The sequence below is a fragment of the Hyla sarda genome, chromosome 4, assembly GCF_029499605.1.
Source record: "Hyla sarda isolate aHylSar1 chromosome 4, aHylSar1.hap1, whole genome shotgun sequence".
Lineage (NCBI taxonomy): Eukaryota > Metazoa > Chordata > Amphibia > Anura > Hylidae > Hyla > Hyla sarda.
In genome coordinates, this window is record NC_079192.1 from 19341998 (window position 1) to 19360252 (window position 18255).

Below are 18255 nucleotides of genomic sequence, written 5' to 3' on the forward strand. Positions count from 1 at the left end.
TCACTTAAAGGGTTACTCCGGGGGAAAACTATTTATTTTAAATAAACTGGTGTCAGAAAATTCTACAGATTTGTAAATGACTTCTATAAAAAAAAAAAAAAAAAAAAAATCTTAATCCTTCCAGTACTTATTAGCAGCTGTATACTACAGAAGAAGTTCTTTTCTTTTTGAATTTCCTTTCTGTCTGACCACAGTGCTCTCTGCTGACACCTCTGTCCATGTCAGGAACTGTCCAGAGCAGGAACAAATCGATCAATATGTTTACTATTGAGCACCATTTGTTGAACTCAGCAAGGGGATCTTCGGGGGGGGGGGGGGGACTTCTCTTTTATGTATAACAGGACACATGCATGGTGAATTGCTCGGTTACATTGTCTGACTATACATGTGATGCTCTACAGGAGACCTCTCCATACATCTACCAGATGGAGTCGCTGCGGAGTCACCTGAAGAACATGCTCACCCTAAGCAGCACAGTGACCTCGCATGGTAAGTGGGATGTGCACCAGCCTGGAGGGGACCATAGAGAGGGGTAGGTAGCTTCATCCCAGCTGTTGCTTTCTTCCTGTGGGGTTCACGACGTGGAGGCTATCCAGGAGGCCTGGCGCTTTATGAACTGATTTAACGAAGCTATATGGCTGGCCAGGAACCGCCTCATCTACAACAGGGAGGACATGTCCGTCCAGGACTGCCGCAGGCTTGTCCACTACCGGCTTAGAGACTACAGTGACCCCCCCAACCTACGATGGCCCCGACATATGATCAAATCGACATACAATGCTTTTTTTATGTCGGGGCCATCGCATTAAGTGCTATCCGGCAGCGCCAAATGCTTAAGCTGCTGCCGGATAGCAGCTTAATGTTCCCCATGTGGTGCGGTGAGTATCACTTACCCCTGCACGATGCTCCCGGGTGCCCTCCGGATCCAGCGCTGGTCCTCGGTGTCTTCTCGGCCCTCTCCAGTGACGTCAATACGCTGCTGCGCACGTCATCCAATAGGAATGGCGTACGCAGCGGCGTAATGACGTCGCTACGCAGGCCCAGTAAGGCAGAGGACCGGAGAAGACAGCGGAGGACTGGAGAAGACCAGGAGAGCCCAGCGGAGGCCCGGAGTCACCATCGGGAGCGGCGAGGACAGGTGAGTACAGCTTCCTATACTTTACATTGCATGAATCCCTCAACATACGGATACATTTGGAACGGATGGTAATCCGTTCCAAATGGACCATCGTTTGTAGAAACCATTGTATGTTGAGGGATCCGTGCAATGTAAAGTATAGGACAGTGGTCTACAACCTGCGGACCTCCAGATGTTGCAAAACTACAACACCCAGCATGCCCGGACAGCCGTTGGTTGTCCGGGCATGCTAGGAGTTGTAGTTTTGCAACATCTGGAGGTCCGCAGGTTGAAGACCACTGGTATCGGAGGTTGAACTCACGTGTCCCCGCCGCTCCGGACCGTAACCGCTGCCCTGGATGTCGCCCTCCATCGCTGTTGCTGCGTCTCCGAGGTGTCCCCAACGCTCCTGCAAGGCCTCTGCTTCCCCGGCATCCGCACTCTACATCGCCGCCATCACGTCGCTACCCACGCCGCTCCTATTGGACACCCCGGGGACGCGGTGACAGCGATGGAGGGTAACGTCTCTGTGCACGCCGTCCCGTCACCCAATAGGAGCGGCGTGCATAATGACGTGATGGCGGCGACGGAGAGCGAGGATGCCGGGGAAGCAGAGGCCTTGCAGGAGCGTCGGGGACACCCCAGGGACGCTGCGACAGCGATGGAGGGCGACATCCAGGGCAGCGGTGACGGTCCAGAGCGGTGGAGACACGTGAGTATAACCTACAATACCAGTGGTCTTCAACCTGCGGACCTCCAGATGTTGCAAAACTACAACTCCCAGCATGCCCGGACAGCCGTTGGCTGTCCGGGCATGCTGGGTGTTATAGTTTTGCAACATCTGGAGGTCCGCAGGTTGTAGACCACTGTCCTGAGAGGCCATCGTATGTTGATCGTATGTCGGGGCCATCGTAGGTTGGGAGGTCACCATCTTGGACTGTCTGCACGTCGATGAAGAAGAGGATTAACGCCCCTCTGCTTCCCCTACCTCCCTATACGTTTGCCCAGTAGTTTGGCCCTGTGATCACCCCTCCCTTCTACCCCCATTGATCCCACGCCCCTCCCCAATCACAGACTGTAATATGTTGTTGTTTTTCCACTTTGTTCCTTCGATCTCGAGTGATGGAGCGGAATGTTAGCATAGCATGTGGTACGATGTATAGCTTAGGGAACCTGTGCTGTATATTGTACCGTATGCTTTGTGTGATCGTAATTTATTGTATTGACTTGTAATGACGACTGAACGATGAATAAAGCTTTTTCAATACCTTTCTTCCTGCAGGGGAGGCCTCCGAAAAAAGACTGGAGCAAGAGAGCGACACCACAAGCACCCTGCTCAGGTACGGATACCATGAGAAAGCCGTAATGTAGTATGGAGTCAACTGGGCACATTGTTTACTCCATATGGAGAGGAAGCGGACTTACTCCCACCTCCCCTTTCTATAAGGCAGACTGGTACTGTGTATATGAATGCGCTAGGTGAAAAACCCTGCTCCTCTGGGGAAGGATGTCACGAACCGACACGGGCGGGTGGTAGGATTATAAAATCACTATGGGGGAGATTTATCAAAACCTGTCCAGAGGAAAAGTTGCTGAGTTGCCCATAGCAACCAATCAGATCGCTTCATTCATTTTTAACAAGGCCTCTGCAAAATGAAAGAAGTGATCTGATTGGTTGCTATGGGCAACTTTTCCTCTGGACGGGTTTTGATAAATTTCCCCCTAATTAGTTCTCATCTAGGTGACCACCATTGTGCTATTTAAAGGGGTACTCCCACCCTAGACATCTTATCCCCTATCCAAAGGATAGGGGATAAGATGTCTGATTCCGGGGGTCCCGCCGCTGGGGACCCCCGCATTGATTGCATGTGGCACCCACCTTTTTTTTTCACCGGAACCGCTGGAGGGTCTGAGTCGCGACTACGGGAACAGAAGTCCGTGACGTCACTCCCGTCCCCTCAATGCAAGTCTATGGGAGGGGGCGTGACGTCCGTCACGCCCCCTCCCATAGACTTGCATTGAGGAGGCGTGGCCACTACATCACAAGCCTCCAGCACTGCACCCGATGCTCTAAACGAATGTCGGGTGGAGCAGGGAGATCAGCGGCGGGACCCCCGTGATTAGACATCTTACCCCCTATCTTTTGGATAAATGATAAGATGTCTAGGGGTGTCACGCCCCCTCCCATAGACTTGCATTGAGGGGACGGGAGTGACGTCACACGGGGGCGGAGTCCTGACTTCACAGACTTCCGTTCCCGTAGTCGCGACTCAGACCCTCCAGCGATTCCGGTGAAAAAACAGGTGGGTGCCGCATGCAATAATGCGGGGGTCCCCAGCGGCAGGACCCCCGTGATCAGACATCTTATCCCTTATCCTTTGGATAGGGGATAAGATGTCTAGGGTGGGAGTACCCCTTTAAGAGATGGCCTCTTTGTACTACTCTTTTTTTTTTTTTTTTGGGGGGGGGGGGGGGTCTCCAGGAAGCATTAGAAAACTGTGTAAGAAATTCAAAATATAAGGGAAAAGGTCAAAAAGAAGAAATGCAAAGTCATGTGATGTCTGCTGAGGGAGACAAAAAGTTATACATCACTATGGGGGAGATTTATCAAGACCTGTCCAGAGGAAAAGTTGCCCAGTTGCCCATAGCAACCAATCAGATCACTTCTTTCATTTTTAACAAGGCCTGTGCAAATCGGAAGAAGCGATCTGATTGGTTGCTATGGGCAACTCAGCAACTTTTCCTTTGCACAGGTTTTGCTAAATCTCCCCCTATTTGTCTACACTAGACCGAAAATATTTATAAAAAAAATCCCTCTTACCCCACCCAACTTAAAGGTATCGCTGCCGCCTCCTGTCAATTTCAAGCCGACAGAAAGCTATCGATCCAATCTGGATATGCTACAATTCCCAAATATAATCTACAGTGACCCCTCGACCTACGATGGTCCCGACATACGATCATTTCAACATGCGATGGCCTCTCAGAGGCAGCATCAACATACGATGCTTTAGTATGTCGGGGCCATCGCATAAACGGCTATCCGGCAGCGCAGACTGCTTCAGCTGCCGCCGGATAGCCGTTTACGGTGCCCCGTGTGGTCCGCTGACGATCACTTACCTGTCCTCGGGGCTCTGGTGCATCCTCTTCGGGATCCCCTGCATCGTCGGCGCTCTCCATCGTCATCATCACGTCGCTGCGCACGCCGTCCCGTCAACCAATAGGAGCGGCGTGCGTAGCAACGTGATGGCGGCGACGGAAAGCGCCGATGCCGGGGAAGAAGAGGCCTTGCCGGAGCGTCGGGGACACCTCGGGGACGCGGCGACAGCGATGGAAGGCGACATCCAGGGCAGCGGTGACGGTCCGGAGCGGCAGGGACAGGTGAGTACAACTTCCTCTAACAGTGGTCTTCAACCTGCTGACCTCCAGATGTTGCAAAACTACAACACCCAGCATGCCCGGACAGCCAAAGGCTGTCCGGGCATGCTGGGTGTTGTAGTTTTGCAACATCTGGAGGTCCGCAGGTTGTAGACCACTGTCCTATACTTTACATTGCACGGATCCCTCAACATACGATGGTTTCAACAAACGATGGTTCATTTGGAAGGGATTACCATCGTATGTTGAGGGACCACTGTACTATCCCCAGTAATATATCTCAACAGGAAAAAGATTAAAGGGGTACTCCGCACCCCTAGACATCTTATTCCCTATCCAAAGGATAGGGAATAAGATGTCAGATCGCCGGGGTTCCGCTGCAGCACCCACCTGTACGGCTTCCACCTCACACTGGCAACGCTGGAGGCTTCAGATCCCGACCACAATGACGGACGAGCGTGACGTCACGACTCCACCCCGTGTGACGTCACGCCCGGCCCCCTCAATGCAAGTCTAAGGGAGGTCCGTCACGCTCGTCCGCCATTGTGGTCGGGATCCAAAGCCTCCAGCGTTGCCGGTGTGAGGTGGAAGCCGTACAGGTGGGTGCTGCAGCGGAACCCCGGCGATCTGACATCTTATCCCCTATCCTTTGGATAGGGAATAAGATGTCTAGGGGTGCGGAGTACCCCTTTAACCAAAATCTGTAATGTAGCCAAACAGGTAAGTAAATTCAGGACTATAACTATAACTTGGCTCTCTTCAAGGACAATGTACGGCGGGACCCCCGCGATCAGACATCTTATCCCCTATCCTTTGGATAAATGATAAGATGTCTAGGGGCGGAGTACCCCTTTAAGGGGTTTTCTTGGAATAAGCTTTCCCTATGGCCATCTGTCCTCCTCTGACTGTTAGTGATATTGAAGCGTTAACTATTGTAGAACCTTCTTACCTAATCTCTGGGGATTGTATTAGATCTGATCCCGCCCTGGCTTCCTGAGGGGGTGTTGGATTTCCATTGGCTTCAAGATGTATTTCTGCCTCCTTTCTGTAATAATCCTATAAACAGTCCTGAGGAAACATGCAATTCCCTAGATGTCCAGAGGGGGCATCCTCTCCTCCATTGAGACCACCAAGTCTAGAGAGTAGACAATAATCTATATAATCTATTCCCATTGATCCGGGGGGGGGGGGGGGGGGGGGCTATTTGTTAGGCCTATCAGGGACTTTTGTCTTCATTAAGCATCTAGTTTACCTCTATGACTAATCCTAGTTTTCTCTGCTTCATCTCTTAGTGCCCATCTTGGCCAGGACCTCTCCCTGCCCATGTCTCTGGCTGGTTTGGAGGGGCTCTTCCCCCGATATTCCACCCTGTATAATGCGCCTCTGCCCGACCTACAGCTCAGAGAATCTCTGGAGAAGGAAACGGCGCGACGCAAGGTAAGTCCTGTCCAGACATCTCTGACTGTGTGTAGGCGAGCGCTGTCTACTGTGTGTCTTTGTTAGTTTCTCAATAATTATCTATCTATCTATCTCTTATCTATCTATCTCATATCATATCTATCTATCTCATATCTATCTATCTATCTTATATCTATCTATCTCATATCTATCTATCTCTTATCTATCTATCTATCTCATATCTATCTATCTCATATCTATCTATCTCATATCTATCTATCTCATATCTATCTATCTATCTTATATCTATCTATCTCATATCTATCTATCTATCTCCTATCTATCTATTTCATATCTATCTATATATTTCATATCTATCTATCTATCTCATATCTATCTATCTATCTCATATCTATCTATATCATATCTATCTTCTATCTATCTATCCATCTATCTCATATCTATCTATCTATCTATCTCATATATATCTATCTCATATCTATCTATCTATATATTTCATATCTATCTATCTATCTCATATCTATCTATCTATCTCATATCTATCTATCTCATATCTATCTATATCATATCTATCTATCTATATCATATCTATCTATCTCATATCTATCTATCTATCTATCTCATATCTATCTATCTCTCTCATATCTATCTATCTATCTATTTCATATCTATCTCATATCTATCTATCTATCTATCTATCTCATATCTATCTATCTCATATCTATCTATCTATCTCTCTCATATCTATCTATCTATCTATCTATTTCATATCTATCTCATATCTATCTATCTATCATATCTATCTATCTCATATCTATCTCTCTCTCTCATATCTATCTATCTATCTATCTATATATATCATATCTATCTCATATCTATCTATCTCATATCTGTCTATCTCATATCTATCTATCTATCTATCTATCTATCTCATATCTATCTATCTATCTCATATCTATCTATCTCATATCTATCTCATTTCTATCTATCTATCTATCTATCTATCTATCTATCTGTAGACCCTAATAAGGCCGTTATTATGATGAGAATGATAGTATCTGTAACATAGTCCCTGGTGACCCTTTATCTCTAATATTGGTGTTATTGAGGTCATTCAGGCGTTCCTTTACCTCTGTATATGGTCATCCGCTCTTCTTACAAGGCCTCATGAATACTGAGTCAGGGGTTAAAAGAACGTGATTTACTCAGACAATGGTAAATCCCCCCCCCCTATAATGCTCATGGTAATACCCGAGAAGCTCTATATGCAGGTGAGGACGACCTAACCTGCTGACACATTTAGGGTAGGGTCACACATTGGGCATAAACAGCAAGAAATCCGCCGGCCAGCGGGACATACTCTGCACACTTAGCTATAAACAGATACACAGGACTTCCCCCGGCACCAAGATTGTCCTTATAGGTGGTGCCCCCTCCCCATTTATTAGTTATATCTTTCTCTCACCCTCCCCATTTATTAGTTATATCTTTCTCTCACCCCCCCCATTTATTAGTTATATCTTTCTCTCACCCCCCCCCATTTATTAGTTATATCTTTCTCACCCCTCCCCATTTATTAGTTATATCTTTCTCTCACCCCCCCATTTATTAGTTATATCTTTCTCTCACCCCTCCCCATTTATTAGTTATATCTTTCTCACCCCTCCCCATTTATTAGTTATATCTTTCTCTCACCCTCCCCATTATTAGTTATATCTTTCTCTCACCCTCCCCATTTATTAGTTATATCTTTCTCTCACCCCTCCCCATTTATTAGTTATATCTTTCTCTTACCCCTCCCCATTTATTAGTTATATCTTTCTCTCACCCTCTCCATTTATTAGTTATATCTTTCTCTCACCCCTCCCCATTTATTAGTTATATCTTTCTCTCACCCCCCCATTTATTAGTTATATCTTTCTCTCACCCCCCCCCATTTATTAGTTATATCTTTCTCACCCCTCCCCATTTATTAGTTATATCTTTCTCTCACCCTCCCCATTTATTAGTTATATCTTTTCTCTCACCCCCCCCCATTTATTAGTTATATCTTTCTCTCACCCCTCCCCATTTATTAGTATATATCTTTCTCTCACCCCCCCATTTATTAGTTATATCTTTCTCTCACCCCCCCATTTATTAGTTATATCTTTCTCTCACCCTCTCCATTTATTAGTTATATCTTTCTCTCACCCTCTCCATTTATTAGTTATATCTTTCTCTCACCCCTCCCCATTTATTAGTTATATCTTTCTCACCCCCTCCCCATTTATTAATTATGTATTTTACTCTCTCTTTCTCACCCCGTTTATTAGTTTTATATATATATATTTATATATATATATATATATCTATATATATCTCCATTTCTTACCCCCCCCTTCCCCATTTATTAGTAATATCTTCTTCACTCTCATTCTCACTCCCCATCTATTAGTTATATCTTTCTCTCACTCTTGACTTCTCACCCCCCATTTATTAGTTTTATATATATATATATATATATATATATATATATATATATATATATCCCTTCCTTCCCCCCCCCTTCCCATTTATTAGTAATACAGTGATCCCTCAACTTACAATGGCCTCAACATACAAATCGTTTCAACATATAATGGTCTTTTCTGGACCATTGTAAACTTGAAACCAGAGTCAACATACAATGCTATGGAATCTGCAAAATATATCAATGACTGGAAGAACTGACCAATCAGAATGGGCATTCACTGGTAAAACCCCTGTATTACTGAAGTGTATGCACTGACTGGTGTCTGGTAGCGCCCCCTACAGTACAGGGAGGTATTACATGTTCTGTACTCTTTACCTGTATTACTGAAGTGTATGCACTGACTGGTGTCTGGTAGCGCCCCCTACAGTACAGGGAGGTATTATATGTTCTGTACTCTTTACCTGTATTACTGAAGTGTATGCACTGACTGGTGTCTGGTAGCGCCCCCTACAGTACAGGAAGGTATTACATGTTCTGTACTCTTTACCTGTATTACTGAAGTGTATGCACTGACTGGTGTTTGGTAGCGCCCCTTACAGTACAGGGAGGTATTACATGTTCTGTACACTTTACCTGTATTACTGAAGTGTATGCACTGACTGGTGTTTGGTAGCGCCCCCTACAGTACAGGGAGGTATTACATGTTCTGTACTCTTTACCTGTATTACTGAAGTGTATGCACTGACTGGTGTTTGGTAGCGCCCCTTACAGTACAGGGAGGTATTACATGTTCTGTACCCTTTACCTGTATTACTGAAGTGTATGCACTGACTGGTGTCTGGTAGCGCCCCCTACAGTACAGGGAGGTATTACATGTTCTGTACCCTTTACCTGTATTACTGAAGTGTATGCACTGACTGGTGTCTGGTAGCGCCCCCTACAGTACAGGGAGGTATTACATGTTCTGTACTCTTTACCTGTATTACTGAAGTGTATGCACTGACTGGTGTCTGGTAGCGCCCCCTACAGTACAGGAAGCTATTACATGTTCTGTACTCTTTACCTGTATTACTGAATTGTATGCACTGACTGGTGTCTGGAAGTGCCCCTTACAGTACAGGGAGGTATTACATGTTCTGTACTCTTTACCTGTATTACTGAAGTGTATGCACTGACTGGTGTCTGGTAGCGCCCCCTACAGTACAGGAAGGTATTACATGTTCTGTACTCTTTACCTGTATTACTGAAGTGTATGCACTGACTGGTGTCTGGAAGTGCCCCCTACAGTACAGGGAGGTATTACATGTTCTGTACTCTTTACCTGTATTACTGAAGTGTATGCACTGACTGGTGTCTGGAAGTGCCCCTTACAGTACAGGGAGGTATTATATGTTCTGTACACTTTACCTGTATTACTGAAGTGTATGCACTGACTGGTGTCTGGTAGCGCCCCCTACAGTACAGGGAGGTATTACATGTTCTGTACACTTTACCTGTACCAGGATTATCTGCTCCTATGGACACCAGGTTGAGGGCGGCTCCATGTTACTTTTTTAGGACATTGTGTGTTCTGTACAGGACCCTGAAGAAGCTTCTTTCCTCTACATAGACCAGTGTTTCCCAACTAGGGCGCCTCCAGCTGTTGCAAAACTGCAACTCCCAGCATGCCCGGACAGCCGAAGGCTGTCCGGGCATGCTGGGAGTTGTAGTTTTGCAACAGCTGGAGGCACCCTGGTTGGAAAACACTGACATAGACAGTGATTACAGCTCCCAGCAGATCTTTCTTACTTTTATATGGAAGGATTTGCTTTATCTCTATTAGTTATCTACTTATTGTTCTTTAATCCTCACTTTTTTCCTATTTTTCGATGACATTTTTTGTGGCTTCTGAACCAATTCCCAGGTTTCCATAGAGTTATGGACTCAACATACAATGGTCTCAACATACAATGGTCGTCCTGGAACCGATTTAATATTGTAACTTGAGGGACCACTGTATCTTTTTCTTTCTCATCCCCCTCCTCGCCCTTCACCTGTGTCCACCCCCCCCCCCCCACATCTCCCCCAGTGACTCCATCATCTGTCATGACTCTGGATCAGCGCGGTTAAGCCTCTGTGTGATGTAATCCTGTTAAGGTATCACATGGTGGCCCTGTCCAAATTAAAACCAGCTCATCCTTCTTGTGATTTCCCCCCCCCCTCCCCCTCCAGCACCTTACCTATATACCGTCTGTGTCTCCCTCTGCAGCACCTGGAACGTCACATCCAGAACCTACAGAACGAGATGCTGGAGCTCCAGCAGAGGGTGTCCGTGATGTTGGCGGCCGACCGCAGGAAGGACAGTATGATCCAGCAGCTGGACCAGGTGACCTCCATCATGTCAGGCCTTCAGTCACATGACCACCAGGGAACCATTGTCACTGACTGACTGTGTCTGTAGTCACCTTTACAGCTACCAATAGGCGTCTACAGAGAGAGAAAATCCTCTTTAACCCCTTAAACGCCAATGTTTATACATATAAAGGGGTACTCCACTGCCCCAGCGTCCAGAACGTTTTGTTCCGGGCTGCGGGGGGGGGGGTCGTGACGGTCACGCCCCCTCGTGATCTCACGCAACGCCCCCTCAGTGCAAGTCTATGGGAGGGGGCGTGGCAGTCGCCACGCCCCCTCCCATAGACTTGCACTGAGGGGGCGTTGCGTGACATCACGAGGGGGCGTGACCGTCACATCACGACCCCCCCGCAGCCCGGAACAAAACGTTCTGGACGCTGGGGCAGTGGAGTACCCCTTTAAAGAATGGCAGCACTGCAAAGTCGAAAAACGTGTTTTTTTGATTCACCTATTATTGCGAATAGAGATGAGCGAACTTACAGTAAATTCGATTCGTCACGAACTTCTCGGCTCGGCAGTTGATGACTTTTCCTGCGTAAATTAGTTCAGCTTTCAGGTGCTCCGGTGGCTTGAAAAGGTGGATACAGTCCTAGGAAAGAGTGTCCTCGGACTGTATCCACCTTTTCCAGCCCACGGGAGCACCTGAAAGCTGAACTAATTTATGCAGGAAAAGGCAGCAACTGACGAGCCGAGAAGTTTGTGACGAATTGAATTTACTGTAAGTTCGCTCATCTCTAATTGCGAAGTTTCAGCCCCGCACCCTTTTGACCTATCTCTGACATGTCAAAAATGATTATTATTGTTTTTTTTTGTTTTTTTTAAAAGGGAACCTGTCATCACTTTTAATGTGCCCAAACCAGGGGCAGCATAAAACTGGGGCAGGCATCGTGATTGCAGCACACACTCCCGCAATCACAATTCCTGCATCGGTTTTATGCTGCCCGCGGTTTAGGCAGCATAAGCCTTGGGACAGGTTCCCTTTCAAAGACAGGGACACTTTATTGTTGGACAGCAACCAATCAGATTCCTTCTTTAAATGGGCACCCTCATTAAAACTAAGTTTTTGCTATTGCACTCCTTATGGTAAATAAAAAATATTTCTAATATACTTTGTTTAAAAAAAATGAAGTTTTCTATGTTTTATTTGTGTTTAAAAAAGCTCAAGAGCACATTTTCCCCCCCATCTTATACACAGACTTAGGACCGAAGTCCAAACACAGGAAGTGCAGCCTGGAGTGCTGAGGGGGGGAGGGGTGTCCAACCAACAGCATATGGCAGTTAAGTGTGAGAGGGGATATGATTGGAGGAGGTTGGACACACCCCCCTCAGCACTCCAGGCTGATCTTCCTGTGTTTTGACCTCGGTCCCAAGTCTGTGTATAAGATGGGGGAAAATGTTCTTTTGAGCTTTTTTAAAGGGGTACTACCGTGGAAAACTTTTTTTTTTTTTTTTTAAATCAACTGGTGCCAGAAAGTGAAACAGATTAGTAAATCACTTCTATTAAAAAATCTTAATCCTTCCAGTACTTTTAAGGGGCTGTATACTACAGAGAAATCCCAAAAAAGAAATGCATTTCCTGTAATGTCCTGACCACAGTGCTCTCTGCTGACCTCTGCTGTCCATTTTAGGAACTGGAGAAAATCCCCATAGCAAACATATGACTCTCTGGACAGTTCCTAAAATGGACAGCAGAGGTCAGCAGAGAGCACTGTGGTCAGGACATCACAAGAAATGCATTTCTTTTTGGATTTCTCTTTAGTATTCAGCCCCTAATAAGTACGGGAAGGATTAAGATTTTTTAATAGAAGTGATTTACTAATCTGTTTTAAAGGGTACCTCTCATCAAAAAAAACTTTTGATATATTATAGATTAATGTATGCAGAATAACTTTACAATTGCATGTTATTAAAAAATATGCTTCTTTCTATTTAATTTTCCACTTTGAAGAAATGACCACTAGGGGTCTCCCTACCAGTCCTGGCAGCAAGCATTTCATACTCATGCTGGAGTCCTAAACACTACGAGCTGTTTGGCTGTGAACAAAGCAGGCTGGCAGCTCTGAGTGTTTAGGACTCCAGCATGAGTCAGAAATGCTTGCTGACAGGACTGATCGGGAAAAATACAATAGAAAGAAGCATATTTTTCATTAACATGCTATTGGAAAGTTATTCAACATTCATTAATCTAAAATATATCAACAGTTCATTTGAGGAGAGGTACCCTTTAACTTTCTGGCACCAGTTGATTTAAAAAAAAAAAAGTTTTCCACAGTAGTACCCCTTTAACCCCTTAAGGACAATGGACGTACTCCTACGCCCCCGTTTCCGAGTCCTTAAGGACCGAGGACGTAGGAGTACGTCCTGTCCATTCCCGGCCCCCTGCCACTAGCCGGAGGGGAGCCGGTGCCCGATGCCTGCTGAAATCGTTCAGCAGGCATCGCGGCATATCGCCCAGGGGGGTCATTATGACCCCCCATGTCGGCAATGGCCGCAGATCGCTGGACAATTCAGTCCAGCGATCTGTGGCGGATTCCGGGTCAATCGGGTCTCCAGTGACCCGGTGACCCGGAATTACTGGCTGATCGGGGCCGTCAGAGACGGCCCCGAACAGCCAGAGCCTGCAGGGGTGAGGTGGCACTGGTGCCACCTCACGATCGCCCTGATTCGTCGGCCGGACTCCCGGCCGACCAATCAGGGCGCCTACTTCGGGTGTCACTCCCGCACCCGCTCCGCCCCTCTTCCGGAGGACGTGAGCGGGTGCGGGACGTGCACCCCGGGTGCTGGGGACCCCGATCCCCGGCGTTAATGTTGGGATCGGGGCCCCAGGAGCGACGACGGCGGCGGCAGCGGGACTGACCTGCAGCGTCGATCAGCAGCAGCAGGAGGTGAGTGAAAGCCTCCTGCTGTTGCTTAGCAACAGCTCCCAGCATGCAAAAAGGGCATGCTGGGAGCTGTAGTTATGCAACAGGAGGAGGCAGACCACCACAACTCCCAGCATTCCCTTATGGGCATGCTGGGACTTATGGTTTTGCAACAGCTGGAGGCACATTTCTATGGAAAAGTGTACCTTCAGCTGTTGTGTAACTACAACTCCCAGCTTGCACAAACAACTAAAGTGCATGCTGGGAGTTGTAGTGGTGCATCTGCTGGTTGCATAACTACAACTCCCAGCATGCCCGTTGGCTGTCGGTGACTGCTGAGAGTTGTAGTTTTGCAACAGCTGAAGGCACACTGAGTTAAGTAGCAAACCAGTGTGTCTCCAGCTGTTGCATAACTACAATCCCCAGCATCCCCAGCCAATGTAGTATGCCTCCCGCTGTTGCATAACTACAACACCCAGCATGCCCTTCCGCTGTCCGTACATGCTGGGGGTTGTAGCTTTTGCAACAGCTGAAGGCACACTGGTTGCAAAACACTGAGTTTGTTGCCAAACTCGGTGTTTCACAACCAGTGTGCCTCCAGCTGTTGGAAAACTACAACTCCCAGCATGCATTGATAGACCGTACATGCTGGGAGTTGTAGTTTTGCAACAGCTGGATGTTTCCCCCCCCCCCCCCCCTCCAATGTGAATGTACAGGGTACACTCACATGGGCGGAGGATTACAGTAAGTATCCGGCTGCAAGTTTGAGCTGCGGCAAATTTTCTGCTGCAGCTCAAACTGCCAGCGAGAAACTACTGTGAACCCCCCGCCCGTGCGACTGTACCCTAAAAACACTACACTACACTAACACAAAATAAAATAAAAAGTAAAAAACACTACATATACACAGCCCTTCCCCAATAAAAATCAAAAACGTCTGGTACGTCACTGTTTCCAAAACGGAGCCTCCAGCTGTTGCAAAACAACTACTCCCAGTATTACCAGACAGCCACTGACTGTCCAGACATGCTGGGACTTTTACAACAGCTGGAGGCACCCTGTTTGGGAATCACTGGCGTAGAATACCCCTATGTCCACCCCTATGCAAGTCCCTAATTTAGGCCTCAAATGCGCATGGCGCTCTCACTTTGGAGCCCTGTCGTATTTCAAGGCAACAGTTTAGGGCCACATATGGGGTATCGCCGTACTCGGGAGAAATTGTGTTACAAATTATGGGGGGTGTTTTCTGCTATTACCCTTTTTAAAAATGTAAAATTTTTGGGAAACCAAGCATTTTAGGTAAAAAAAATATATATTTTTTTTACATATGCAAAAGTTGTGAATCACCTGTGGGGTATTAAGGTTCACTTAACCCCTTGTTACGTTCCCCGAGGGGTCTAGTTTCCAAAATGGTATGCCATGTGTTTTTTTTGTTTGCTGTTCTGGCACCATAGGGGCTTCCTAAATGCGGCATGCCCCCAGAGCAAAATTCGCTTTCAAAAAGCCAAATGTGACTCCTTCTCTTCTGAGACCTGTAGTGCGCCAGCAGAGCACTTTTCACCCCCATATGGGGTGTTTTCTGAATCAGGAGAATTTGGGCTTCAAATTTTGGGGGGTATTTTCTGCTATTATCCTTTTTAAAAATGTAAAATTTTTGGGAAACCAAGCATTTTAGGTAAAACATTTTTTTTTTTTTACATATGCCAAAGTCGTGAATCACCTGTGGGGTATTAAGGTTCACTTTACTCCTTGTTACGTTCCCCGAGGGGTCTAGTTTCCAAAATGGTATGCCATGTGTTTTTTTTTGCTGTTCTGGCACCATAGGGGCTTCCTAAAGGTGACATGCCCCCCAAAAACCATTTGTCACTCCTTCCCTTCTGAGCCCTCTACTGCGCCCGCCGAACAATTAACATAGACATATGAGGTATGTGCTTACTCGAGAGAAATTGGGTTTCAGATACAAGTAAAAATTTTCTCCTTTCTACCAATTGCAAAAATTAAAAAATTGGGTCTACAAGAACATGAGAGTGTAAAAAATGAAGATTGTGAATTTTCTCCTTCACTTTTCTGCTATTCCTGTGAAACACCTAAAGGGTTAATACACTTACTGAATGTCATTTTGAATACTTTGGGGGGTGCAGTTTTTATAATGGGGTCATTTATGGGTTATTTCTAATATGAAGACCCTTCAAATCCACTTCAAACCTGAACTGGTCCATGAAAAATAGCGAGTTTGAAAATTTTGTGAAAAATTTCCAAATTGCTGCTGAAATTTGAAGCCCCCTGGTGTCTTCCAAAAGTAAAAACTCATAAATGTTATGATGCAAACATAAAGTAGACATATTGTATATGTGAACCCAAAAATGTTTTATTTTGAATATCCATTTTTCTTACAAGCAGAGAGCTTCAAAGTTAGAAAAATGCAAAAAGGATGCAAGTTACCATAAAATTTTACCACTAAGTTAAAGTAGAATATGTCACGAAAAAACAATCTCAGAATGATAACTAAAAGCATTCCAGAGTTATTAATGTTTAAAGTGACAGTGGTCAGAATTGCAAATAACGCTCTGGTCCTTAAGGTGTAAAATGGCCTGGTCCTTAAGGGGTTAAGCACAAATAAAACTTTTTTTTTTTTTTTTAAACAAAGTATATAAAAAAATATTTCTATTTATCATAAGGAGAGCAATAGCAAAAGTTAGTTTTAATGAGAGTTACCCTTTAAGTGGTAAAAGGCCTCTGAAAAATAAAGTAAGTGATCTGGGCAACTGGTCAACTTTTCCTCTGCACAGGTTTAGCAAAATCTCCCCCAATATAACTATTTATTTTCCATAAAGGCTGATAAAACTAGATTTGTGTCCTGTAGAAGTCAGTGCCTCATATATATCTACTCAGTTATAAAATTTGGCAAATGTGTACATCATAATGTTAGGAAGGAAGTATGTATCAGACTCAGGAGCTGAGTCATTCATACACTGGAGGGGGGTGTATTACAGCTGACTCCTTCGGGCAGCACCCAGGTTGGAGATAACTCTGATCCTGGCAGAGGGGGTGTTTGCTGTGTCCCATCTGAGGCTTCTGAATTCAAACAAATCTTTCTGTTCTCAGACTTTGGCCTTGGTAGTCGGAGGTTGGAAGCAGCAGGAACATCAGAGAGAAGAATCTGTGCGTCTTCTCAGACAGGAGAAGGAAGAGGCGGAACAGGCCCGGACCAGAGACCTAGAGGTGAGCAATCACGCTGCCCATATTGCTCATATCTTTTTGTGAGGATTTTCATGGTCTCCTGTGTAGTCTAAACACCAAAGATGTTCCCAGCAATGTGCAATCCCTTTTATTCGTGGTACAGGATGGTCAGGCTATCCTTGTGCATTTAAAATTATTAAAGGGGTATTCCGGCTTTATACATCTTATCTCCTTTAGATAGGGCATAAGATGTATCGTCCGGCCACTGGGAACCCCCACGATCTCGGTGCATTCGGCATTCTGTGTCGGGTACTGCCTCTGAGAAGGAGACATGATGTCACGGTCACGCCCCCTCCATTCATGTCTATGGGAGGGGACGCGACGGCCATCACGCCCCCTCCAATAGACATGAATGGAGGGGGCGTGGCACTACATCACTAGGGGCGTGGCAGTGACGTCACATCCCCGTCTCGGAGGTAGCACCCGGCAGAGAGACAGGGACGTGACATCAGGGCCAAGCCCCTAGTGATGTAATGCCACGCCCCCTCCATTCATGTCTATTGGAGGGGACGTGACGGCGATCACACCCCCTCTCATAGACATGAATGGAGGGTGTGTGGCCGTGACATCATGTCCCCTTCTCGGAGGCAGCACTCGGCACCGAGATCGTGGGTGTTCCCAATGGCGGGACCCCTGCGACGATACATCTTATCCCCTATCCTTTGAATAGGGGATAAGATGTATAAAGCCGGAATACCCCTTTAAAGGGTCAAATGATCAAAGTATAACCATTGTGCCTCTGTCTCTCATTCACTCATAGTCTTCCATATGTTCCAGTCTCTAACACAGGTGGAGCAACAACTGGCCAAGGCTCTGGAGTCATTGGAGTGGGAGAAGAATGCCACCAAGGAGCAGCAGATAGAACTGCAGAGACTGGTGAGAGCTTAGAGTACCCATGGTGTGAACACTGTACAATCAGACCAAGCGTAGACGCTTTGACCAGTGTCCTCCCTTCAGGTCGATGAGCAGACAGCTCGAGTATGTCAGCTCCAGGCAGAACGGGAGGCCGAGGAGGAAGCCAGAGAGCAAGAAAGACTAGAGCTGGAGTCATTGCGGCACCATATGGAGGAACAGCAGAGATCCTGGGAGGAGCGGGAGAAGGAACTGCAGGAGGAATGCAAACGGGCGCAAGATAGGGGGACGAGGGAACTGCAGGAGGAAAAGGTAACCACAAACCTCTACTAGATACACCTGCCTGTCGAACGTTGCCTCTCCATGTGGAGTAATCTCCAGCCAACATGGAGCAGCTCCGGCCATCACATCTTTTCTGATGATGATTCCTTTATAGGATTCCAGTGACAATAGGATTTACAGGTTCATCCCCCCCCCCCCCCCCCCCCCGGTAAAATGAAGCGATCTTTCGGTAAATATAAAAAACATCACGAGAACGAGCC

General features: G+C 46.4%; 1 protein-coding gene across 4 annotated transcripts in view; it reads left to right on the top strand.

The window, feature by feature from the left end:
* The window catches only part of CNTROB (centrobin, centriole duplication and spindle assembly protein), a 54210-nt gene that overhangs the window by 12757 nt on the left and 23198 nt on the right, over positions 1-18255 (top strand). For all 4 annotated transcript variants that reach the window (XM_056570118.1, XM_056570121.1, XM_056570120.1 and 1 more), the window contains 7 exons: positions 402-489; positions 2400-2457; positions 5788-5932; positions 10618-10734; positions 16727-16843; positions 17639-17737; positions 17819-18025. In XM_056570118.1, the coding sequence (XP_056426093.1) occupies positions 402-489; positions 2400-2457; positions 5788-5932; positions 10618-10734; positions 16727-16843; positions 17639-17737; positions 17819-18025 (831 nt within the window). The remainder of the gene's footprint in view (positions 1-401; positions 490-2399; positions 2458-5787; positions 5933-10617; positions 10735-16726; positions 16844-17638; positions 17738-17818; positions 18026-18255) is intronic.